This window comes from Cricetulus griseus, chromosome 4, assembly GCF_003668045.3.
Source record: "Cricetulus griseus strain 17A/GY chromosome 4, alternate assembly CriGri-PICRH-1.0, whole genome shotgun sequence".
NCBI lineage: Eukaryota > Metazoa > Chordata > Mammalia > Rodentia > Cricetidae > Cricetulus > Cricetulus griseus.
Window position 1 is genome coordinate 170,954,016 of NC_048597.1, and position 27,894 is coordinate 170,981,909.

The 27,894-nt window shown below is 37.4% G+C and overlaps 1 protein-coding gene across 1 annotated transcript in view; it reads right to left on the reverse strand.

Annotated features, from left to right (window-relative positions):
* Arih1 (ariadne RBR E3 ubiquitin protein ligase 1) overlaps positions 1 to 27,894 on the reverse strand; it is a 91,801-nt gene that overhangs the window by 36,133 nt on the left and 27,774 nt on the right. Inside the window, 2 exon segments of the mRNA XM_027414891.2 lie at positions 6,271 to 6,415; positions 21,276 to 21,343. Coding sequence (XP_027270692.1) covers positions 6,271 to 6,415; positions 21,276 to 21,343 — 213 coding nt within the window.

Here is a 27,894-nt window from a genome sequence, read left to right on the forward strand (position 1 = left end):
CCTAAAGTATACCCTGTTCCACGATTGTGTATTCTTCCACCTGGCAGTTTAATCCTTACTCTGTCCCCAACACAATCTATTCCTTTTCAATAATTTTTTTTACAACTACTATTCTATCTTCCCAAATATTCAAGTCATTCTTGTAACTCTCTTAATAACTAACATTTCCTTTACACATTTCCAATCTATTTATTCCTAGTCCTTCTTACGGTCTTTCTTATAAAAGATACTTTTAAAACTTTGGTATATTTTCTAATTACCTGTTATCTGAAATATGCTTTATGCAACTGATGTTCATGGTATTATATGCAAAGAATCAGAGCACCAACTATTCTACATATAGTCTATCAACTATTTTTTAAGTGCAGAGAAGTAGCCATGTAAAGAAGTATAGCGCAATCCTGATACTGATTTTGTAGGCAGAATAACAAGTATACAGTACATCACTTTTAATCTCATTACTCTCCATCACCAAAAAAGATATACTCTATCACCAAAAAGAGATGTGGCACTAACTTGCTACAAATTCACAAGAATCTTTGTATCTCATTCTTTTATTCAACCAAGAATCATTAATGCTAAGGGATTAAGGGACATATTGGTTAATAAATTACTACTGTAAGTTCTAGATAATTATATCTACTACACTATCTAGTATGGGGTCTGTAATTAGAGGATTATTTTGATAGATTAATTACATAAACATACAAGAACCAGACATGATGTATGCCTACAGACTCAGAACTTGAAAGGCTAATTAATATAAGATGATCATGAGATAAAAGCCAGATAGAACAATAGTAAATTTCAAGATAGCCTGAGAATATAGCAAGAACCTGTATCTATATAAATAAAAATAAATCACTATGTCTGTCTAAGGGAATGCAAAACCTAACCCGTGGTCTGAATATACATATTCAATGTGCTTTTTAAAAAGTGCATTATTACAACCACATTCTTCCATCTGGTCCAACATTTTTCCCTCTGACATATTTGCTTTAACTACCTCATATACAGCGCCTTTGATTCCTTGGTCCTTATTTAACTCACGAAACTTGACTATTCATTAAACTTAGCCTGTTTATGTTGTAAATAATCCAAACAAAGGAGTATTAATAGTAGTATCATCTACAACAGAAATGATCTTAAAGGATCTAATGAAAGTTTAATTTCTCTCTAACTTTTTACCTGCATAGCAAGTAATTTCAAATGGGCAAAAAAAAGGGGGGGGGGGCTTGGTGGACAGACCTGGAACTCACTATGTAAATATGGCTGGTTTCAAACTCAAGAGATCTGCCTGCCTCTGCCTTTTGAACACTACGATTAAATAGCAGATTCTTAAAGTTCAGTAAGAATCATCTTTGTGGGGAAGGTAAACCGTGATCATACTATATTATATAAAAAGAAACTATTTTCAATTTAAAAAATCATCTTTCCTCCATAAGAAATTACCAACAAATCTCAAAAATTAAGGCCATTTTGTTTATAAAAATAGAATAATAAAGGAATCCAGTTCTCTCTAGAGTTTAATGGGACAGTTAAAAAAAGGAAAATAGAGGGACTGAGGAGTCAGGTCTGAGGTTAAGAGCACATTTGTTTCCCAGCACCCATGTCAAGCAGCTCACAACTACCTGCCACTACAGCTCTAAGAAATCTGACACACCCTTCTGGACTCTGTGAGCACTGCACTCATGTGCACAACCTGTTCTGCCTATACACATTAAATTAAAAATAAACTGGGCAGTGGTGCTGCATGCACTTAATCCCACCACTTGGGAGGCAAAGGCATGAGAATCTCTGTGAGGTCAGCCTGGTCTATAGTGCTAGTTCTAAGACAGCCGAGGTGAAACATAGTGAAACCCTGTGGCAAAAAACAAAACAAAACAAAAATCTAAATAAATGAATAATAAATAAGTCTACAACTTCTTTAAAAAGTAAAGGAGGAGTGACCTGAAACAGGTTCTTTTAAGTAGTGCTAGTGCTTAATGCCAGAAGCATCAAGATTCTAAATGGGAGAATCAACATGGGAATGGAACTATTTAACAAATCTTAAGTCTTTTTGTTTGTTTATGGGGGGGAGGTTGTCTGTCTGTTTTTCCAGACAGGGCTTCTCTCTTTAATGGCCCTAGCTGTCCTGGACATAACTCTGTAGACCAGGATGGCCTGAAACTCAGAGATCCACTTGCCTCTGCCTCCCAAGTGCTAAGATTAAAGGTGTGCGCCATCACCACCTGGCTGAATCTTAATTATTTTTTTTAAGATTTATTTATTTATGTTTACAGTGTTCTGAATGCAAGTATCCCTACAGGCCAGGAGAGCACCGGATCTTATTATGGATGGTTATGAGCCATCATATGCTTGCTGGGAATTGAATACAGGACCTCTGAAAGACCAACCAGTGATCTTAACCACCCCTGAGCCATCTCCCGAGCCCAGAAATCTTAATTTTTAAAAAATACAAATTATTTCATAAAAATGAGCTACAATAGCACATGTTACATTTTCTATTAAAATGACATAAATAGCATAGTGTGGTGGAACATACCTAGTCACAGAATGAGGGTCACAGGATCTTCACCTACATTTTAAGCTATTTTAATTCAAAATAGTGTGCATAGTCAAGATTAAGAAATTCCTCAGTTAGATGCCAACAAAGTGGTGCTGTTGTGAATTTATCTAGTGCTCAATCCATAATCTTAGTAAGTACAAAGTGAGACCTCCTCTCCAAGCATTATAGAAAGTAAGCTATCAGAAACAATTATTTAGGTTAAGTGTGTTAATATGTGCCTATAATCTCAGCACTCAGGAAACTGAAGCAGGAAGATCGTGAGTTTAAGGCCAACCTGAGCTAAATAGTAACACCCTGTCTCTGAAAATGAAAGTAGCAAAACAAAAACCCTTCAACACACACACACATAATTGCCTTTATTCATGTGACACAGTATAATAGTAAAATTGCTTTCTAGGAAGATAAGTAAGAGGTAATTGCAAATGTCTGACAGAGTTGTCCAAATGAACATGTTTCTTAAGAAATCCCAAAACACATGAAGGATTTCAGGTGACAATGCTAAAACTGCAAAAGATCATGTGCGCCGTATAATGATTTACAAATGAGAAAGTAATGGTGTTAGGATTATATCGTTCATATCATCAATTCCCACTCATAACTCTTTAAAACCACACAACTTAAAATAACTCTCTGAGGGCATCAGTAAACTTTAACACCTTAAACTTCAGGTTGTTTTAAGTTCTTAGCACTCTTTGTTTTTCAAGAGATGGTTTCTCAGTATGGCTTTGGAGCCTGTCCTGAACTACTGTGTAGACAAGGCTGGCCTAGAACTCAGAGATCTGCTGGCCTCTGCCTCCTGAGATCTGGGATTAAAGGCGTGCGCCACCACTGCCTAGCCAGTTCTTGGCACTTTTACCTTCCTTTCTTTGGTTTCTGTCCTGAAACATTTTCCTGACTTTCTTATCACACCCTCAGTTATCAATTCCTATGAATGTTCTAGATCCATAAATGAATTATATCTGTTGTTGTTTGGATTTTTTAAAAAAAGATTTTATTTCTTTATTATGTATACAACATTCTGCTTCCATGTATATCTGCACACCAGAAGAGGGCACCGGATCTCATTATAGATGGTTGTGAGCCACCATGTGGTTGCTGGGAATTGAACTCAGGACCTCTGGAAGAGCAGTCAGTGCTCTTAACTTCTGAGCCATCTCTCCAGCCCCGTTGTTTGGATCTTAAATGTACATTAAAGCCTGTATGTTGAAAACTTAGATCCCCAGTTCGTGAGGTTACTTGGAAGTTATAGAACCTTTAGGAGTAAGACTTAGTTGGAAGGCTCTTTTAGTCAAGTAACTATAAACGTCGAATGCCCCTGTGAAAGGAAAACTGGATCTCTTGGCCAATCCCCCTCTCTACTCTATCTCCCCCAAGTTGAGCAGCTTGGCTTTATTCCACCATGGACCAATATACCTTTGAAACCTTCAAATACCTTTGAAACCATGAGCCAAAGCAAATCATTTCGAAAGTAAACTAACACTGTATTGCAGTCTAATGTGGCCATGTGGGTGTCAAGTTCACATGGGGTGTTAATCTTCATTATCAACCTGACTGAATTTAGTATCTCTAGGAGACACACATCCCTAGTGTTTGTTTTATGAGGATGTTTCCAAAAAGAAGTAACAAAGGAGAAAGGGCCACCCTGAAGCAGATGGAACACCATTCTTTTGCCTGGGGAGGCACAATGATTAAAAGGGGGAAAGGAGAAAGCCAGCAGCAATCTGCTTCCTGACTGTAGAGACAGTATAGTCAATGTCTAACATTCCATCCCCACAACCTCACCTTCCTTGCTATGATGGACCAACAACAAAAATAAGTCCAGACTCCTTAAAGTTGTTTCCTGTTAGGTACATGGTCACAGTAACAAGAAAAGTAACCGTGCTGAGGCAATGCTGCAGAGGTAAAGGCTCTTAACGGCCAATGCTTATAGAACCCACAAGATGGAACGTGAGAACCAATTCCCACAAGATTGTCTTCTTATCTCCACACACATGCCACACTCACATACAGAGTAAACAAATAAATGGAAATTTTTTAAAAAAAGAGATCGAGAAAGAAATAGTACTATAGTATAATTTATCTGCTATCTCAAAATACCTACCACTCTTTCTGAATGTCATATGAGTCTGACTAGCTAACCTATGAGTTATCTTAAGACAAATTCTGTTTGTTCTCCATTATGTCCTTAAAATTTAGAATAATTCCTATATGTTAAATTAGTAATTTAAGTTCTCCATCAACTGCCATATACAAAACCAAAGTATACCCTACAAATGCCTGATCAAGTTTTTGTTATTTTGGACAGTATCAAAAGCACTGAAAATGTAACTGATACTGGTAGCAACTACCTCCAAAATTAGAGTAAAGATTTCAATGAAGGAGAAAATGGCTACACTGAAGCAAAACAAAAATGCACAAGATTAAGGAAACCATTTATAAACTGGAACAAATTATTTAGATCTTAGTACTAGCATACAGAGACCTTTGAAACTGTAGGCCAGGTATAAATCATAACTGGCAAAAATAATCTATTCAAGATAAAAAGGTGTTAAAACCTGAGTTTAATGTATTTCAAAAATCAGTGCTTATACAAATACATTAGGATTATGATTTAAGGAAAGAGAAGGTAGGCTGTAAAGATCTGAAAGATATCCAAGCCAGCTCATTTGAAACATAAAACTGATGGATCATTTCCAAAGCAAAACATTCAGTTTAAGAGCCACAGCTAGGACTTGAGAACTCAGAAATGTAGTTCCACACTTTACCTAACAAAGTAATTCACTGATCATACTTTTTCTCTAATTTTAAAGAAAAACGGATCATTTGAACAAGTTAGGGCCTTTCAAATGAACTCCTTTTGAGAGACTTATCTAAAATTTTAAGACTAACAATGAGAAATCTTCAACAGTCTAAAAAAAAGGCTATTGAGAAACACCTGATAACTATCCAACTATGAGAAAGAATTGTTTATCTAATAAAGCAGAACATATCAGCAAGATGGTTATAATTTAGAGTTAAACAATTTCTCAGCTATAAAAAAAAATCTTAAAAGTTGAATTCCAAGCAATTGAACATCTTTATGCCATAAATATAATTTCCTATGGTTACCAATAAAGTAATGTAGTGTGAAGATTTCATTTAACCCTGAAATTTATTTACTAGATACTCTAAAGTACACCATTATAACTCAATAAAACTTTCTGACATTTTTTAAAAGTGAAATATCTATTATTTGGTTCTATTGTGTTTTATTTCTCCCCCCACTTGTCATGTTTAAGAATCTATGTCAGACTACATTGATTTATGTAAAGAACATGAAGTCCTGTAAGTACTCTAAAAGCACTCTAAAAACATACAAGGGTGTTGAATACTTGCAGCAATAAACACTGAACCTATTTTAAGCTGTATAAAAAATAGTCTATTATAAATTGTCCACCTATTTTTACACAGTTCTCCATATGGTGATAAAAATAAACTCCAGAAAGATTCAGGCACTTAATGACAACTTGGACAAGTCTGAAAAACAAATCGGACAGGAACACAAAGAGAACTAGGACCTTCCTCTTCCTTTCCTTATTCTTAATCTATTAATAGGGTATAGATAGTTATTGCTCCCAGGCTTCCAGATTGTCTTTTGATAAAGTAATGAAAGTAGATTTACCCTCTGACTTAGTGCTAGCCTTAAACTACCAAGTACTCACCGAGTTAGGGTAGTTCAAGTAGCAGATCTGACAAGGCATATCCTGTGCTGATGACCTTGTATTCATCTGGCGTGTTCGAGACTTTTTACTTGGATTAATTACATGACACTCAGCAAAGAGCTTCTCCAGGTTTCCATCAAAGTACCTGCATTATTTAAACAGAAAGGATGAGAGCCCAGCAAATAGCACAGTTTGAGCTCTCCATAAAAAAAAACCCTGACTTCCTGTAAGGAAAATCAATTAATTAAACTAAAATAAACCAAGATCAAACGCATTCTGGTCAAGACAGGAAGAGGACATGGCTAAATGACAGCAAATAGAAGGTGTGCAAGTGCGGTTGACTTTTGGCTTTTCTTTTAACTTTGTTTTTAAGTAGGTACCCTAGGAGGTTAATATTTTAGGATTTGACACAACTGTGACTAAAACTTTAGTATAAAGCTGTGCCACAGCTATTGTTACCTGTGAAGAGTTGCTATTTTAAAACTAGGCTGTGTTTTATACAGATGAAATTTATTTTAGTAATAATTTTAAACTACTTTATAAGAGGCAATGATTACAAGTCTCATTGTATACAATGAACTTGCTTTCTACAGATTCCTCTGAATTATTTAATCTACTGAGAAAGAAGAAATGTAAGTGCATCTTAAAACAAGTACATCAAATAAGTTAAATGCCCATATGTGTTCCTAAATATAGTAATTAAGCTTCAATGACATCAAGAGTCAGAATGCCAAGCACTATCTATAGAGCAAATGGTGAATTACTTCATAGATGACAATGGCAAATGCCAAGGAAAATGTTTTCCAAATGAGTCAGGATCGCTCTGAAACATTTTTGTTGTTGTTGTTGTTTTGGTTTTTCAAGACAGGACCTCACTATGTAGCTCTAGCTGTCCTGGAACTCAGATTCTCCTGCCTCTGCCTCCCAAGCACTGGAATTAAAGGCATGTTACCACCACATATGGCCTGAAATAACTTAGTATTTAAAATGGAAAACAAGATAAAATAAAAATTCTCAATTTGCAAATCAATATAGCCAATATACTATTATATTGTATACTAATATACAATATACTATTAGTGAAGGATCTGCTCAATTATGTTTTTAGCTTTACACAAGGTTGTGACTACTACCACGTTCTTTAAGCATAAGAAGCCCCTTAGTGTGTGTGTTTAGGCTAGAGGTCAACTTTGGTTATCATTTGCTTTCTGCCTTGTTTTTTAAGACAGAAACTCTTAATGAACCTGGAGCTGACCATTTTGGGCTGTACAGAGTAGACAGCAAGTTTCTGCCTACCTAGCTTGAGGGCTATGGGTATGTATCATCACACCCAACATTTTGTTCTTTACATGTGGGTGTGAAGATCTGAACTCAGGTATTCAAGCTTGCCAGGCACTTTACCCACTGAGCCATCTCCTCAATCAAGATTTCATATATATATATATTCCTTAAATTACATGTTTGTTACAGGGGAGAGGGGTGATGGGGGAGGGGGTGTTTGTGGAGTCAGTTCTTTCATTCTACCATGTAGGTCCTAGGGATCTAACTCAAGTCAACAGATTTGGTAGCAGGCACCCTTATCTGCTGAGTGATCTCACCAATTCAGATTTCCAGTATTTTTAATGAAGGTTTTCTTTAGCAATTATGAAAAATACAGAAATAGATGTTTCTATAGAAAAATTACTCATCCAAGAACAAATTGTATTATAATTCTTCTAAAAATTAATAACTTTTAAAGTACTTTGACAACCATGTTTCTCAAGAAATATCAAACCATCCATCAAAATGCTATAAACATGTTATAAAAGGGAACTCGTAAATTTAAAGTTTGCAAGTAATTCACATAATGTGAATTTGGGGTATAGCTCAGTGGTAGAGCATTTGATTGCATGTGAATTCACTTTATGTGAATTACTGACACAAAAAAAGTGATTCAGATAATCAGAGTAAATCTAGCAAAACAAAAAAAAAATGCTTTCTTATAAATTTTACCTGAGAAACATAAGATCAAATTTTATATAAAAAGCATAAAATAAGAGAATACCACTAAACACAAATTTGCAAAGACATAAACATCTTGTCCTAAAAAGAAAAATTCATGTTAATAAAGACAAAATTCAGCTAACCTAAATTACTACATGGAATTGGTGGACTCTCTATGCTTTAGTTAACATTCTAGACAACATTTCATGCATACACAGTCACACAAATATATCTATTATTGTAACACACTCTCTTGGATATACAGCCTTCATTTCTTCACTAAGCAATATTCAGCAGACATTTGTCAATCAACACTTATCTGCACAATTTTTCATTTTTGCATATACATACAATAATATACTAAATAAACCCTATACTGAAGGGCACTTAGATGGTCCACATACATACAATCTAGGTTGAACTCTTGACCCATCTGACAATGTGAAAATGTCAAAACTTGTATTCTTTTATTAGTAAAGACAATGTCTTTTTCTTTTCCTTTCTGGGGGGGGGGGGTCATAAGACCGGGTTTCTCTGTAGACTTGACTTTCCTGGAACTTGCTCTGTAAACCAGGCTGACCTTGAACTCAGAGATCCATCTGCCTCTGACTCCCAAACTATCTTTTTCAATACTTGATTACTGTAATTTTTTTCCCTCTCAGAGGTTTAACTTCTCCCCATTTTGCAGGGTCTACAGGTTTTCATTAAGTTTATTCTCTCAGTCTTAATTCCTTTGCTTCAGGGTTTTTTGTTGGTGGGTTTTGAGAAAAAAAAGGTCTCTCTATTTTCTATCTCTGATTGTCCTGGAACTCACTAAGCAGACCAGGCTGGCTGGCCTTCAACTCAATGGAGATGCATCCACTTGCCTCTGCCTTCAGAATGCTGTGATTAAAGGTATGCACCACTACAGCCAGCTAGGTGTATTTCGCAAAGATGGCTTATGAGAGTTTCTAACACAACCTAAAAGTCAAAGAAATTTCAAAGATTACCTAGGCAAAGCCAAGTATAGTGGTGTATTCCTGCAACTCCAGCACTTATGAGGTAGAGGCAGAAAGATCAGGAGTTAAAGGCCATCTCTGGCTATAAACTAAGTTGAAGACCAGCCTGAGCTACATCCTGTACGAAAGTGAATAAAACTTAAGAATACACTCACATTTTCAGGCATAGGTGGTCTGGGATTCCCTCCACCCCCATTTGAAGTTAACCTTCATTAACAATAAATATACAACTTAAGTGTTTTGTTTCAATACTACATGTTCCACCCCACATCTCACTGAGAACATTTTATTGGCCATTTGGACAGAATTTACTTGCCAAGATGACGATCCCATCCTTTTGGAAGTGCACATAGCCTCCTCTACTGACTGTTTGCTTCCAATGTCACCTGTCCTGTATGTTTTATCTGTGACACTGAAACCTGCTTGACCAGTACACATAGAGGTTGTAAATACCAATACAAAGGTCAGATGCGATTCCCAGATCAATGTGTTTCTGTATCCCAAAATTGAAGTTTTCACTATCTAAGTTGTTCTTTTTATGACCGTAATCCTTCACCTTCAGATGTTTCTCTAGGACTACTTCTGCCCCACTGATTTTCATTGCTCTTGATTCCCACATCATGACAGTGTATGAACTAGCTTCGGCCTGTGAGCAGCTCCAATGTTTTAGCTGCCCAAGTCAGTCTGTTTCCACTCACTTACACACAGAGGCAGAGCTTACAGATGCGAAGTTCCCTCGTGGGGTTCTCCTTTTCACATGACCCAATGCCATTATGGATAAGAGGAAGAGATAGCAAAGCATCCAGGCCAGAGCCCTATAGGTCAGGAGGTTGGCTCCTTTCCTAGGCTAACAAAAAAGATTTTGTTTTAATTTGCATGTATTACATGGTCTGTTTACTCTTGACTCTATAATGGCTATTTGGAAGAATATTAGAATCTAATTTAGGGATAGGAATATTGTTCAAGCTCAGGTAGTGGAGTATTTGCCAGGGCATGCATGAAGCCTGGGGTTCAATCCCCAGCACTGTAAAAACTAAGTATATATTCCCTATGCTAGGGAGGTAGAGGCAAGCATATTTTCTTTACATTTATGTTGTGTGTGAGTATGAGAGTGCCATGGCATATGTGTGGAAGCCAGAGAACTTGCTGGAATTAATTCTCTCCTTCCACCATGTGGACCCAAGATTACACTCAGGTGGTCAGGCTTGGCAGCACAAGCCTATCTGTTAAGCCATCTCACTGATCCATACATAATAGCTCATTGCTTAATAGTTGGAAGATGAATGTTTAGCATATTTGTTTCTATACACATGCATGTAAGTCAACAAATTCTACTATAACACAGGATACACTCTTTTTTTAAAAAACACAAAAAAATTGGTCTGAAGTGATGACTCAGAAGTTAAGAGACTTGGCTATTCTTCCAGAGAAACTAGGTTTGGTTCCCAGCACTCACAAGGCAGCTCCCATTCATCTGTAGCTCCAGTTGCAGGGGATTCAATGCCCTGTTCTGATCTCCAAGAACACTGAACACACATGGTACACAATTGTACATTCACACAGGCAAAACACCCATACTCATAAAATGAAAAAAATTAAAGATAACAAACTCTAGGTACAAAATAAAAACATTTTCAACTGACCTTACAACAAATCAATACCATTCAGAATGAGTGAAAATTCTCTAACTCCGTTTTCTTCCTTTGCCATGCTACAAATCTAGTATCTTTGGCTTTCCAGGCAAACACTCTACTACTGAGCTATAATATAAACTTCACCAGTTGCTAGACATTCTTTTTGACTCCTTGAAGACTTGAATACTAAGAACTTGCTGCTGATATAAAGTCAATCAATACATATTTTGTATGTTAATGTGTGTGATACATGGTTGACTTAAGTTCTTTTCTTGTGGATCTAATCAAATATCCTGACAAAAGCAACATAGAGGAAGAATTTTTACCTTATAGTTCCAGAAAGATAAAGTCAATCATGGGAGGAAGGCCTAGCAGAAGGCAGGAAAGGGGAAACAGCAGGAGCTGAGGCTGGCTGGTTACACTGCTTCCAGATAAAGCAGAGAGTAAGAAATGGGGCTAAGTTTTAAGGCCTCAAGGCCTACCTCCACCTTCCAGCAAGGTTCCACAACCTTCCCAAATCAGCTGGGGACCCAGTTTACAAACACACAAACCTCCAAGGGACATTTTACATTCACGCCACAACAGTGGCGAACAACACAAAACCCTGAGGACAGTTTGATGTCACATGTAAGTAACTAGAAAGAGACACTACCCAGAAAGTAAATACAGTGCCTGAGCTGAATGTAGCAGCCAACAGGCTAGCTATGAACTTACAAAGTACTACAGCAGGTATTATAATATGATATATATATATATATAATATATATATATATATATATATATGGTTGAATAATGCCTCTTCACATTTCTCTTCGTTACAAATGGCTCCCCAGTAAGATATATGTGAAATTTGATAAATTTAACTTCTTACCATTATTCTATGACAAAGCTAACTTTAATTTTTTTCCCCATCTCTAAGGTTTGCATGGTTTTCAACTTATTGTTAATCATTGGGGAAATTAGCAACATCAAAACAAACCTACACATTTCAAACTCGTATTGTTCCAAGGTCAACTACCAAGGTCAACTATCTATGAATTAAGATATTACTTTTTTTTTTTCTACTTCTCCCAAAACAGGATTTCTCTGTGTAGCTTGGTAGAATAGGCTGGCCTGGAACTCAGAGATCCGCCAGCCTCTGCTGGGATCAAAGGCATGCGCCACCACCAACCGGCTCCATTTTCCATTTTCTATTAAATAGCTTCTGATTCTTCTAATACCTTTACCTTTATTTAGTCTTGTCCTATTTGTTGTAAATCAATTCACTAAGTTACCATTGTTTACATTTCACTACAGAAATTGACTTTTACATCTAAAGACAGTTTGTACTCATCTTTCCTGGTGACAGCACACTTGATTTAGTCTAAAGCTAGTATTTGAAGACCCTGGTCTAACTAGAAAACTAAACTAAAGGGGCCAACATGAAGGCTCAACAAGGAAGAAATCTTGCCACTGAGGCCTGACAATCTGCATTTCATCTCTAGAAATCACATGCTGGAGAGAACCAACTCCTGCAAGTTTTACTCTGACCTCCACATGCAGGTGCATGTGCTCACTTGGCACACACACACAATGTAAACAAACAAATTAAGGGGGCGCTGATAGTAACTCGAGGACTTAAAGTCAGATTTGTATTTGTTGCTGCTAGGGGCATAGAGACTAATAATAGTTTGTGACCATCTTAACCCAAGTTAGATTTTTCTAAGCCACTTCACTGACATAGATCAATCTTCAGGCTTCACAAGAAGTAGTGTATCAAATAGACCATAATTTATTGGCCTGGTACTCCTCCTTACTCCATTCTTAACTCTTCTGGATTAGTGTCACAGACTGGGAAGCATGGCTTACTTTCTCCAGATTCACAGACTCTCTTGAGCCTTCCCACCCAATTCCATATTACTAAAAATCTTTTATGTTCTAATTTTTAAAAAAGATGTTTCAATATTTCTTCTGATTCCCATTATCTCTAGGGGAAGCTGCCAAATTACTAGCAGGTTCCCTGAATCTCTTATATTTTTCTCTCATGTAAAGCTCTACATTTCTCTTCTACTTTAATCTCTCCTGCCTACTTAACTGTCATTACTCACACTAGGACAATATTTTCCTTTAGCCTATAATAATATTAAAACTACTTTCCTTAAAAACTTCCTAACTGAGCTGAGGTGGTGGCTCAAGCCTTTACTCCCAGCATTCAGGAGATAGAGGCAAGCAGATCTAAGTTCAAGGCCACCCTGATCTACACACTGAGTTCCTGAACAGCCAGGGATACAAACAAAAACAAAAAACTTTAAACTTTCCCTTCTCTTTCTTTAGGCACTGTCCCTTCTCTTTCTTTAGGCAATGTGTATTGTTTAATATGTATTCTTTAACGTTCTTCCCTTGCTTGGCTCTTTTTTCTACCAGAAACACATGATTTCTCATGTTTCCCTGTCCTTCCTACCCCAACAAATGCCATTCAACAACAAATGTTTTTCTACCCAAATCAGAAATGAAAGTTTGTATTATTTCCAAACAATGTTAGGTACGGTGAGGAAAGAGACAGCTATGTTTGTCCTCTGAACACCACAATACCTCAATCTGTATTTCAGACATAACTGATACATTTTCAAAAATTATTATACTTTATGGAGCCTTGAGAAAGCAGATAAACTAGGGACAACAGAAAAAAAAATCTGTGTGGGATTTTGTTGTTTTGTGTTTTGAGTCAGGGTCTTATCAGGTAGCACAGGCTGGCCTCGGATTCTCAATCCTCCTACCTTGCCTTTTAAGTACTGGCATTATAGGCACATACTATCACACTGGCTAGGAAAAAAATCACTTCAAATAAGGTAATAAAGGAAATTGCTTCAAGATCATATATTAAGTGAAGCAACAGAAATTCAATGTTTACACTACAATGTGATGAGACATTTATCAATTTCCATCCACATCTGCCCAAAAACAATAGAATTGAACAGGAAAATACATACTATAAAAGAATGATGGATGTCATTAAAAAAGTAAGGTATCTGAAAACCCAAATTCACCTTCACATTCAACAAATTATTTATGATAAATATTTTGCAGAGATAGCTAAGAAAAGCTCTATATAGTATCATAATCACACATAAGCACTAACTTCAACCAAATCTCTTCACTAAATAGGTACTGATATTTCATAACAAAGACACAAAGCATTTTGAAATATAAGTCAGGCAAGGACGGTATCATCCTTAGGAATACTTTCCTTTTATCTACTCCTTAGAAGTAGTAAGCATCAGAACAACTACAAAATCTGGGAAAGACCAGAGTGGTAGCATACACCTAGAGCCTTAGGACTTGGAAGTCTGAGTAAGAAGGTTAACCTGAACCCATTATTTGAGACTAGCATGGACAAACATAGTGAGATCCTACCTCAAATACCCTGCATTTTTTTTTCATCTTACACATACAGGTTAATTCATTAATACCCCTTTTATATCCTGAGTTAAAATTTACAAAGTAGTCACTATAAATCTGAAACACCGGGGGGGGGGGGGGGGGGGGGGGGGGGACAGAGACTGTTTTACTTCTTTCCAACTCTAAAAGTAGCTCCATTTGTGGTATTTTGTTCTAAAATATGTAAAAACAAAACATGATTTACATTCATGTCACATTTTAATGAAGTTCTGTTTAAGAACAGAAAATAGTACACTAAAATATTTTCTAGAGCCACTGACATGGTTTAGTCACTTGCCATCAAACCTGTTAACTTAGTTGAGTTCAACTTCTGGAACCCACATGGTCTGTCCTTGGAACTCACTGTCACTGCTCAGATCTAACTTACTTTCCTAGTTTTTCCTGTTCTTCAAAGCCTAAGGTCAGTGTCTAGAAATTAGTAAAGAATTTTTAAAGAACATTTACTTCTGTGCGCACACATACAACTTTCAGGAGTTTGTTTTTTTTAATTCCACAGTGAGTTCCTTTAAAGGTTTTATTCTGAGATACAGTGTGAAAACAGAAACCATGATGCAGAGTAACTCAGCAAACTCAGGTTTGCTCCCTCGTTTCTATGGGGGGAGGGGTACTCATTCAGGCTCAAGAAGGAATTCAACAGATAAAGAGACAACCATCTTTCAGATGCTGCATCACTACTGTCAGTATCCCATGTCCCAATACTGACACAAGCTGAGCATTAATGTCTGTGCCCCAGGCAGCAACTGGGCCTCCACTTCAACTTAACCAGTGCTTCTGAACTTCTCATATTTTGCTGGCAGCACAGCCTTTATAGCTGATTCTCAATCTTTAAAGAAAATGTTTTTGGAAGGTAGCAAACCTACCTGTTCTCAAACAGATATAAAGAAATCCTTCCACCACAGCTTCCCAGGTAACTGGACATCAATGTCTTGTTTCTCAATGCTGTTTCCACTTAACCTCTTAAAATTTGTTTTTAACTGTTAACTCTACTACACCAGAAAAGGAAGAGGTTTAAGATCTGAAGTAATGGAAGCAGTATCACAGAAGTGCTATCACAGAAAGATAACAAGGTTGTTGCTGCACCTCTGCAGCATGAGAAAAAAACAGGAGAATACAGAAATCCCATTTAAACGACTGGTATTAAACAGAAGAGAAAGATATGGGTGGTTCCAGGCAGACACATAAGGGGGAGGGTAGTGTACAGCTCAGTGATGAAGCTTCTGCTTGGCATGCGCATGCCTCTGCGCTTGATCCCCAGTACAACAGGAGAAAACTCAGAAAGGAAAAAGACTGAGAGGCTATTGTAACAAGGAAGACAATAAAGTTAAAAATCACCCTTTCTCTACCTTTTATTCAATTTCTTTAATTTTAAAGTATAAATCACATTTATTTTTAGAAGGTGGCAAATTTGTTTAACTGTAGACTGAGAGACATGGAGACAAATAAGAGGAATTATAAATGCTTTATTTCCTTTAGAGTAAGTACCATGAACTCCAGGTACCATGAACTCACTGACAAGTAATTGAAAAGATACACTGATATGGCTTATATTAAAATGAGAAAAAAAATGGAAATTGAAAACATTTCTCAATTTTGACAAAAATAATAAATATATCAAAATAAGCAGCAATAATAGCTAAATGCATTCAGCATTACCAAATAGGAAGCAAGACAAAATATATATATATTTGCATAGTAAGACCCAGTCTCAAAAGGCAATCCCCCGCCCCCCCAGACAGGGTTTCTCTGTGTACTTTGAAGCCTATCCTGGCACTCCTCTGGAGACCAGGCCAGTCAGCACTGTTACACAGAAAAATCCTGTCTCAAAAAAACAAAAAAAAGAACATGTAAGGGCCCAATTTGGTTCCCAGCACCCATATCAGGTTATATGCTCACAATCACCTGTAACACCATCTCCAGATCCACAGGCTTCTACACTCATATGCTTATACCTTTACACAAGCGCGCACACACACACAATGTAACCAACATTACTAACAATATTGCCTACATTTATTATAATTCTATGTAACTGTAGCGCAGCCTATTTAAAAGTTTCTGTTTTTTTTTTTTTTTTTTTTTTTTTTGCATTGAGGGTTCTAAGGAAGGGAGGACTAGAAAAGAGCTTGGGCACTGATAATTACTCATTTATTTTTAGTTCTCAGATGGTTGATAGGTAACCATTTTACTGGCTTACCGGTGATTCTCTTGTAGTTCCTAGACACATGATTTTATTACTCCCATACAATCTTTCTTCTTTTTCCATTTTAGGCCACGAGTTTCTTATATTGTTCTACTGGGATTGAATCTAGGGCTCCATAACCAGCCTTTTACAAGTTTCATTCTGAGACAGTCTCAACAACCTGCTTAGGCTGGCTTTGAGTTCTCTCTGTAGTCCAGCAAAGCTTGAACTTTTGATAATCCCACCTCAGTCTCTGAAATACTTGGAATTACAGATTTGTGGCAACAACTCTGGCTCCTTACATTATCTCATTACATATAAATGGAGCTATCCACATGTTTGTGGTCTTGTTTTGAAATGGGTTTCCTAACATGTTGCTAAGGCTGACCAACTTCTTGGGGCTCAAGTGATGATTTTTAACGCTATTGTTTTGGTGTTAAATATAAATTTTGATGTAAATTACTAGTTGAAAATATCAAGCTGAGAAATTACTTTTCAGGTTACTAAGAATTTTTATTTTGACTAAATGTTGGACAAATGCACAATTTACTGTTATTATTTTCTGTTTATTCTTCATTAATATGCTAATGTATTTGGTATATAGATGATTTTCTTAATATACTGCTATTGCATTCCTAGAAAAAATTGTAGACCATTAAAATATTTAATTCAACTGCTATGTTTTTAATAAACATGACTATCCTATGCTATCTTTTTTATAAAATTTTGATTACTATTATTTTGACGTGGGTCACACTAATGATATCCTATGTTTCTCTATTTTCTAAGGTAGTTTTCATTAACAATAAACAATTCCTTAAAGATCTGTTAGAACTTTCCTACACAATCATCTAATCCATTTGGAGGAAGAAAAGAGTATTCCACTCTTCTACATTGTGACTATTAGCTTATTCTATTCTTAAATTGTTCTGGGGTGGAGTAGGCAATTTAAGAAATTTTCACCTCTAAGGTTTTGAAACTACTGGTAAAGTAGCAGAGATACCCGTCCCCCTTTTTTAAGACAGAGTGTTTCTGTAAGCCCTGGGTGTCCTGCAACTCACTGTATACCAGGATGGCCTCAAACTCAGATTCACCTGCCTGTTACTCTTAACTGCTGGTATTAAAGGTATGCACCACCATGCCCAGCCTATATTTCTAACGTTTTGTTTGTGCCTTCTCTTCTTTCTCCATCACACCAAGAGCTTACTTCTCCCTTAATTAAAATAACAAAAATGACTCTTCTTTAAGAGCAGTTGTTGGTTACTAGCAAAAGGAAACAAGGTAGAGTTCCCATGCCACCGTTCCCATGCTCCTTTACAAATAAATCTTACTAACATAATCCCACCAAGAATGGTACATTCAATGACCCTACACTGACATTATCACTCAAGAACCCACAATTTACACTGCATGCTAAGAAAATGTCTTATTTTATAATAAAGCACCAGTCTTCCCATGTGGCTAGACTATTTTCCATTCCCACTTGGAGTGAATGAGTACTCCTACTGCTCTATATATATTCTTCACCTGCAATCAGTGATGTAAGTAGTTTGAGGTCTCACCTTTCTTAGGGTGAGTAGTAATATCCCATTATTTTAATATATGCAAAACATCTTTTTCTTTTTTGAGATTTTATTTTATTGTCTATAGGTGTTTTGCCTGTTGGTATGCCTGTGCACCACAGTGTGCAGTGAACCACAAGGAACAACAGATGAACTGGATTCCCTGCAACTGGAGTTGCAAATGGTTGTGAGCTACCATTTGAATGCTGGGAACTGAACCTGGGTCCTCTTTAAGAACACCCAATGAATCTTCTTAACCACTGTGATATCTTTTTCAGTCCCTGTGAAAACCATCTTTAAATTTTTTTTTTTTTTGCATCACATGATATCTGTTATAGTTGCCAGCCCTTCATCTCCCCCTATTTCCTTTTCATTGGGGATAAGTCTGGGTATAAAGCTCCGACTGGTCTAGAACTTACCATATAACCAGGGCCTCTGACTCTTGCTCCTCCTGCTTCAACCTCCCAATGTTGGGATTATAGGCATGTACCAAGGGTGGATGGCCTTTTTTCTTTGTGGGGGTGGGGGTGATCATGAGATAGTCTTGACTGGCCTGAAACTCACTCTGTAGAAGAGGCCAATCTTGAATTAAAGAGATTTCCTTATCTCTGCTTCCCAAGTGTTGGAATTAATGTGCCACCATGCCAGGGCTTGGCCAATTTTTTAAATCAGGTTGTTTTGTTGCTGAATTATAAGAGTTCTTTGTGTATTTGGGTTACAAGTCCTTTCTTTAACAGCAAAAATTTTCTCCCATTCTGTGGCTTTGATATTTCAATTTTTAAAATTTATTTTAGGTCTTTCTAATTTACACTTTTTAAAAAACCAGGTGGTGGTGGCACACACCTTTATCCCCAGCACTCAGGAGGCAGAGGCAGGTGGATCTCTGTGAGTTCGAGACCAGCCTGGTCTACAAGAGCTAGTTCCAGGATAGCCTCCAAAGGCACAGAGAAACTCTGTCTCGAAAAACCAAATAAAAATTAAAAATTAAATAAATAAACTTGTTCAGATGCAGTGGAACACATCCGTAATCCCACCACTCTTGGGAGGATCCCTACAAGTTCCAGCTCAGCCTGGACACATATCTGAGTCCAGGCCAGCCAGGCATATATTCATCTACTATCTGTTTTTGTAGGCTGGAGGAGCAGCTCAAGACCAAAATGGGCTACATGAGATCCATCCTCAAGAAAATGTGAGAATACAGTAAGATGGCTCAGCAGGTTAAGACACTTGCTACCATTTATAATGAAATGATTTGATTTAGAATCCCAAGACTCACATGATAATAAGAGACAAATGAACTTTAGCAGCTGTCCTCTGACCTCTACATGTGCTCAGTTTTTTGTTTGTTTGTTTGTTTGTTTGTTTTAGGATCAAGGAATGAAGGATCAAGGATGAAAAAAAACAGCACCAGCTGCTGCTTACCAAAAATATAAATTATCATCAACTTATCAAGCTGAGTGGGGAAGAGGAAAGGACAGAGAAGAACAAATATGCTGGAGTTTATGTCATACAGAAAAAGGATGTAGCCAGTTACAAGCATAGCTTTACATCTGTGTGTAAAAACTACTAGGAAAACTGAAACATAAAACATGAACATGTATAGAGAACAACCCCCTCAAAAAAATCCAATGGTGCCAACAGAAGAAACAAAATATGGCAGAGTGCAACTTAAAATAGAAATAGCTAAATCTAAACAGAAATTATCATAAAACATGAATGTATTTTAGACCTTTAAAAAAAATTTAAATCACCTATATCTTATTTGCAAAAGTTTTATTTAAGAGCAAATAATCCATGAAGGGTAAATATTTACAAAGCACAGAAAATGCTTTTTAAATGAAGTGTAACAGTGCTAGTTAGTATCAGAAAACACTTAGGTACAATATTTAATTGGAAAATGTTTTCAGCAGTGTTACAAAAGAAAATTCAAGACTACAGTGTAAAGTGAAAACACGTTTTCTTAGTCTGAAAGTAAGTGACAAAATTAGGAAACACCACTGACATCAGTAAAGACAGTAAGAAATGGGAGGGGGTGTAGGGGGTTAGAATAGTTAAGCATCCTTCACAAACTTAGGGAAAGCTAAATGAATGTGCTTAAGACAAGCTTTAGAGACTAACATATTCAAGTCTGTTGCAAAACTAAGTTAAACAACTTAAGTTTCAAAACAAGTTTCCACATTAAGAAATGGAGGCAATACTTGATAGCCATAAAAACCTATCAGGAGACAGGGCGTGGTGGCTCATGCCCTTAGTCCCAGCAGAGACAGAGGAGGGGCAGGCAGACATGTGTGATGAGTTACATTTCTATTATTATTTAATATCTAACTTACTCAGCACTTTGAATATGAAAATCAAGTGGGAATTTTTTTCCACTTATTTCTCATAATACTTAGATAAATCAATTCTCAACAGTAAGCTGCAATTTTTACACTTAAGATTGCTAATAAAGTTAGTAGGAATAGGGGCTGGAGAAATGGCTCACAACCATCCGTAATGAGATCTGGTGCCTTCTTTTGGCACGCAGAAATATATGCAAACAGAATGCTGTATACATGACAAATAAATAAATAAATCTTTTTAAAAGAGTTAGTAGGAGTAAATGGAAACCATTATCCTGACGTAGTCCCCAAATACCCACTCTAAGGAACCGAAGGGGTGGTTAATACTGTCAGTCTCTCCCAGTAACTTTTAATCTTTTAAAATTAGATATATTTTGAGAGATGTTTACAAACTTTGTAAAACATCCAACAGAGCAGAATCCTGCTCTAAAATCGGAGAACCAGGCCAACCATCTAATTTGACATCTAGGAAACCTAACCAATTTATTTTTTGTTTTTATCGAATAAATGTCATTTATATACCTAATATAGATTTAAAGTTCATGAATAATAAATCTTAAGTGACTAAAAGAGAAGATCTTATGTGTTCCAGTAAATGCTTTTTTAAAATCTACTTTTAGTTTGTAATATTCAAGAAGATATATATTCTAATAAGCTGAAATGAAGTCTTTAATTTCATTTCCAAAATAAAGCAGAATTTAACCTGAATTTCCTAACACTAACTTCATTACAAAAGTTTCAATACAAAAAACAGCAGCATTACTTACACATTGTTTTGCTCACTGTTATATAAATCAATTCTTCTTATAAATGCAGTTTAATGGGTTTTTTGTTACTTCTAAGTACAAATGTAACAAATAATACTTTCTTACCTTTCCATTAGCTTCTCTTTATCCCAATTGAAGTGACTAAGGAGTATTCTCGTTATAGTTGCTGGATTCTGAAGGAGGGGGGAAAAAAAAACATTTTAAAAAAGTGTACCTCGATTACTTTTTTTTTTTTTTTTGTGTGTGTGTGTGTGTGTGTGTGTGTTTTTCTGTTAATTCAGGCTGGCCTTAAATTCATAATTCTCTTGGTCCAGCAATCCAGGTACTAGGAATACAAGAATGCACCAAACCCAACTCTTTCAGAGACATGTAAAGAACATGTAGGCGAGATTTCAAGTTCCCTAATAATGCATCCCAACTTTCTGTCCTAATATATTTCTTTTCTGCACAAATGCTGAAGCATAAAAGCACTGCCGTATCACTAAGTCCCACCCACAATACCCTGTCCTAGATAATTATGTCCCCAAGGAGGTACAAATTTTTACTTGTATGATCAAGATTATTTAAATAGTTTGCCATATAATACCTCATCCTTTATAGGGTTCAAAATAAGCCAAAAATAAAAAAGATAGCAACTGAAGTCACCCACACCTATAATAATCTCAGCACACATGAAGCTGAGGAAAAAAAGAATGAGCCCCACACTGGTAGCAACCACCTTTAATCACAGCACTTGGGAGGCAGAGGCTGGCATATCTGTGAATCTGAGGTCAGCATGGTCTACAGAGCAGAGTTCTAAGACAGCCAGGGCTACAGAGAAACCCTGTCTCAAAAAAAAAAAACTAACAGAGAGATCTCTATCCATCATTCTCAACAATATCATTTGTTACCTAAAACAAAACGAAAACAAACAACAACAACAAAATGCATTATCCCCACCCCATTCCGCCCCAAAAGGCCAATGATCAAAGTATTTTTCTACTCATCCAGGCACTTTACCACCTCTTTACTTCTTAGTCAGACAACCTAAGAATCGCCTTTTAAATCACACTCCAGAAAATATAAACCTCCAAGAATAAAGATATAAAAAGGAAAATGCTTAAAACAGTCCTAAATCTTAACTTGTTTATTAGGGAATCAAAATTAAGTCTAGCAATATTGACTACACTCCTTTGATTATAACCATGTGGGACCCAGAACACTATATACCCCTCTACTAAACAGTACACCTGAAGAAAAGTTTCAGGAATTAAGTCTCAACTTACGAAGGAAAAATAGAGAAAGTATAACCAAGGTAGATGGTGCCTCTTTTGAGTTATAGTAGCAAAAGGTTGTTGCAGCCTATTATTGGTTTTATCAAAATTTAATACGGAAAGTTTTATTGTCTCCTGGTTTTTTTTTTTTGGGGGGGGGGGTTCGAGACAGGGTTTCTCTGTGTAGCTTTGGAGCCTATCCTGGCACTCTTTCTGGAGACCAGGCTGGCCTCGAACTCACAGAGATCTGCCTGCCTCTGCCTCCCGAGTGCTGGGATTAAATGTGTGCGCCACCAAAGCCCGGCTCTAATCGGTCTTAGTAATAAAAACCCAGAGTCAGATTTCAGGAGAAATAAATGTTTTAAAAGGTCAGAGCTCTAGCCACAAGAGAGACCTCTTACCTCTACTAATACTCAGACCAAAGGGGCGATCTTATTCTCAGACTGCCTGCTCAGACTGCAATGAGCTCCTGTCTCCTCCCACCTTCTATTCTTGTCTCCATTCAGCCATATCCCTTCATGTTTCCACCTCCTCAGCGCTGGGACTAAAGGCATGTGAGGCATGTGACTCCCAAGTATTGGGATTAAAGGTATGAGCCACCACGGCTTGGCTCCATTTCTCTTTTAGACTGTATCAATTTTGTGAAGCCCAGGATGACCAGACTGGTCTACATGGCAAGTTCCAAAACAGGTAGAACTACATGGAAAGACCCTGACTCTTATCAGGGCCATCTGATATTTTAAATTAAGTTCTGTGTGCTTCTTTCTAGTCAACAGGAGCTCAAGAATCAGCTGTGATTAACAAGAGACTCAACCACTAAAGTGAAATCTTTGCTTTGATGATATAATTAACAATCAGCTATGATTAAGACACCAGCATTGCTGGGTGGTGGTGGCACACACCTTAACCCCAGCACTCGGGAGGTAGAGGCAGGAGAATTCTCTGTGAGTTCGAGACCAGCCTGGTCTACAAGAGCTAGTTCCAGAACAGCCTCCAAAGCCACAGAGAAACCCTGTCTCCAAAAAACAAAAACAACAACAAAAAAAGACACCAGCATCACTGAGGCAAACAAAGTGTTCTGGGAAGTGTTTCCTCACAGTCAGCACACAAAAGCTGTGGTCCAGAGGGGGACAAACATTAACTGATTTTCCACCTTCAAGCTCTTGAACTGGGAGCACTTCATGCTGGCAATTGAACCTGATAATGTGTAAGAACTTCCCAGGTAGTAATGGTTTGAAGACATAAAGGGATCATGGAGAGATGAGACTTGGTACCATGTAATAGAGTCAGAGTCCACTTAAGAGAGCCCAGGAGAGGTAAAGGTGCAGCCCAGCAGCATAGATCCCAGCATTTTGGAGATGCCAGTCATCATGGAATAACCACAAAGACAGCAGCAGCTGTACAGTAAGGCCAGCTTAAGCCTACGAGACAAACTGTGTGTGCTGCCAACAACAGAGTTGGAGAAATTAAACCCTTGGGAACCAGAAGGTCGTTAGTGAATCCCCAGTGGACTCGGGTTTTGCTTTGATTTTTAACTGTGCCCTGATTCTTCCCTCTGGGAAAAGGTATTTAACTTACTTTTTAAAAAAAATTTTTTACAAGAGTCCACATATAAACAAACTTTAAAGATTTAGGGAAACTGAACATTTAGTGTCTGAATTTACTTTTTCTTTTTCTTTTTTGGTTTTTCGAGGCAGGATCTCAATGTATGACCAGGCTGGCCTTGAACTCTACTAGGATTAAAGGCATGCAATACCCACCCCAACTGCATGTTTGGATGTTTTTGGTTTTTGGTTTTAAGGACGGGGTTAAAAGTTGGAATGTTTTATATTGTGATATTAATATTATTGACATCTTGGGGACAAATAAGAAAGGAAAGTTCCTAGTTGAGTATTTATATGTTTGGGTCAAGATGATGACAAGGTGTGTATTATTCTAGCTAGTTTTATGTCAAACTGACACAAGCTAGAGTCCTTTGATATAAGGGAACCTCAAATGAGGTTGGCCCATGAACAAGCCTGTGCCGATCCTAGTGGGTAGGTGGTCTTTGAGTTGTGCAAGAAGCAAACTGACAAAGGAGGAACAAGTCAGTAAGCAGCACTCTGTGGCTTCTGCTCCAGTTCCTGCATCCAAGTTCCTGCTCAAGTTTCCCTCAGTGGTAGACTTATCAACTGTAAAGTAAAATTTAGAACTTTTGAAAATATATAGCAGGCAGATTATATGATAGGGAAGTCAAAAAAAACAAAACAAAACAAAAGATGGTGGTGAGGCTGGGCCTGGAGGACAAACCTGTAATCCCAGCTCCTAAAAGGCTAAGGATCACAAATTAAATGCCAGTCTGGGCTAATAAAAAGATTTCAAAAGAGCTAGGGTGACCCTCCATAGTAATGTGCTTGCCCACAATATAACAGGCCCTGAATTCAATCTCCAGCATTGTAAAGATAGATAGATGCAGACGGATATAAGAAAATGGTGTTGAACATTCCATTAGGTTTTGTCCTGGTTTTGACCAAAGGTTGTGCCAAAGAGAAACTGTACTGAAATTGTGTATATATGAGCCACATGTAAAAAAATTACAGGAGATGCTTTCAGAACAAATTACAATATAAATCACTACTCAATTCCTAGGATAAACCTACATGCACAGAAATAGAGGCAAATACAAACTTGGCAAAAGCTATAAAAAATGGTAATAGAACACTTGCTTGCAATTATAGTCTACCCAGGTTGACTTGTCTATTGAAACAAATCATCACCTTCAAAATTGTTCAAGATGGAATTCAAACTACCAGACAGAGCAAAAACAAATTCTTACCAATTCTCCAAGGAAACAATAGAAGTCCATCTCTAGATGACCTAGATATTACAATGATCAAAGCTTTAAGGGCCAGTGAGATGGCTCAGCAGGGTAAAGGTACTTGCCCCGAAGCCTGATTTTAGTTCCACTCCCAGAACTCACATGGTAAAAGTTGAGAACTCCCAAAAGTCATCCACTCCCTCACCCCCCACCTCTCCCTCTCTCTCTCCCTCCCTCCCCCCCCCCTCTCTCTCTCTCTCTCTCTCTTCTCTCTCTCTCTCTCTCTCTCTCTCACACACACACACACACACACACACACAGAGTAAATAGTAAAATAGTCATCTCTTAAGAGTGAACATCTGAAACCAAGTCAAATGATACAAGAGGGAAACAGAACTACAGAAAACATGAACAGCAAGGGTAACCATCTGAGTAATTATCATGAACTACTTTTCTCCTGAATTATTAAAAACAAAAAATTGTCAAATCAAAAGCTGTAACACATCAAGGTGAAGGAAGAGTTAAATGTATGTAGAAAGCAAAGGCAGGAATAGTAATCCAACCAAACCAAAATTCCATTAAATGTTAAGCATTAAAAAATAGTGAACCAGGCCTGGCGTTGGTGGCCCACACCTTTAATCCCAGCACTTGGGAGACAGAGGCTGGTGGATCTCTGTGAATTCGAGACCAGCCTAGTCTACAAGAGCTAGTTCCAGGACACCCTCCAAAGCCACAGAGAAACCCTGTCTCAAAAACAAAACAAAACAAACCAGAGTTGGAAAGATGGCTCAGCAGTTAAGAGCACTGATAGCTCTTCCAGAGGACCCTGGTTCAATTCCCAGCACCCACATGGCAACTCATAACAGTCTCACTCCTCCTGTTCCAAGGGATCTGACGACCTCATTCATGAAGGCAAAACACTGGTGTACATAAAATAAAAAATAAATTATGAAAATATTAATAAACCAACAGGGCAGTGGTGGTGCACACCTTTCTTCCCAGAACTCAGGAGACAGAGGCAGGCAAATCTCTTGTGAATTTGAGGCCAGCCTGGTCTACAGAGCTAGTTCCAGGGCAGCCAGGGATACACAGAGAAACCCTGTCTTGAAAAACAAACAAAAATAATAATAAACCAGCATGGTAATACACTCTTATAACTACAGCACTGGGGGAGGCAGAGGCAGGAGTAAAACTGATAGGAAAACTGATAGCTGAGATTTGTTTTGAGACAGGTTCTAATTTAACACCAGCTGACCTTAAATGTGCTACTATATAAAAATCAAAGCAATAAAATTACAAGAGAAAATATATGTCATCTTGAGTTAGGCAAATAGTTCTTAGATACAATATCAATCCTTAAGTCTAAAGTCATAAATTGCAATTCATTAAAAATCAAGACACCACTGATTTGTGTATTATGGCTTCCCACTGTACTCCCAACATCTGAGAGACAGGAAGATTCTCACTTAATCTGAGGCCAATCTGTGTACTTACTGAGTTGCAAGTTAGCCTGGGCTACACAGTGAGATGAAGAAGGAGAGAGAAGAGGAAGGAGGAGGAGGGTGGAGGAGAAAAAAGGCAATGACCATGTATACCGGAAACAGAAACTATATTTGCAAATGGGATACTATGTATCCAGAATATATTTTAGTCCTAAAAGAAAAAAAAAAAAACAACAGTAAGACAAAACCTAATTTAAAAATGAGTTTATAGATTATTTCAGCTACATGGCACAGAAAGGCTCAAGTCTCCCTAAAGTTTTCTCACTGGAAGTTAAGCATTTTTTACTGAAAAAATTTATTTCATGTTAAATGCACACCCCCTTAATGTTTTCTTTTTTGCTTATACTTTTATTTACCTGTTAATTTGTATGTTTAATCTTTTTTTTGAGGATTGAACCCAAGGCCTTGTAAGTGCTAGTTAAAACATTCTAATGCTGAGACATACTACCAGTTCCATAGTTTTTTTTTTCCTTTTAAATGTTAAAATGGCCAGCAGACAGCTTACTGCTTGACATTTGCCCTGCAGCGAAACCAAGCAATTACCTGAAAACCTGCAGAGATGCTAGCTGGATTCGGAATGTGGTTCTTCATAGTTCCATCAGTAAGTCAGAGAATAATGGTGCTATGGCTCTGAGGAACTCATCAGGTAGAGAAACTGCAAACATTAGGACGGCAATTGCAAGGGAACACAGGGAACTAGCTTCCCAAATGGTGGTTCCTTGAGCAGTCATTAATATCACACACTGCTCCTGAAAGAGACTCTTCTCAGAAGCTTTGAAATGGCTACAGGCACACAGATCAGACTTAATTTTAGTGTTAGGAACTAAAAAGAGGAGCTGTAATGGCCAATCCTCCAATTCCTGTTTTGTTTCAGGGGTTTTTGCTTAGGCCATGACAACTTTAGATGATCCCATGCACAGTGGTTAGGAGCCTCATCACAGCAGTCCTCAGTCTGGTCCACAAGGAGTACCTCTCCATCCATTACAGCTGGTGTAACTGACTTAAGTCCAGTCCCCAGCAAAGCCTGATAAGTGGTTTTGCCTCCTATTTGTGGCCTTCTTACAAAGAACAGGCAACTCATCCAGACATGGTGACTCACACCTATAATCCTAGAACATGGGTGGTTGAGGTTGGAGTACTGCCACAAGTTCAAGACTAGTCTGAGCTACAGT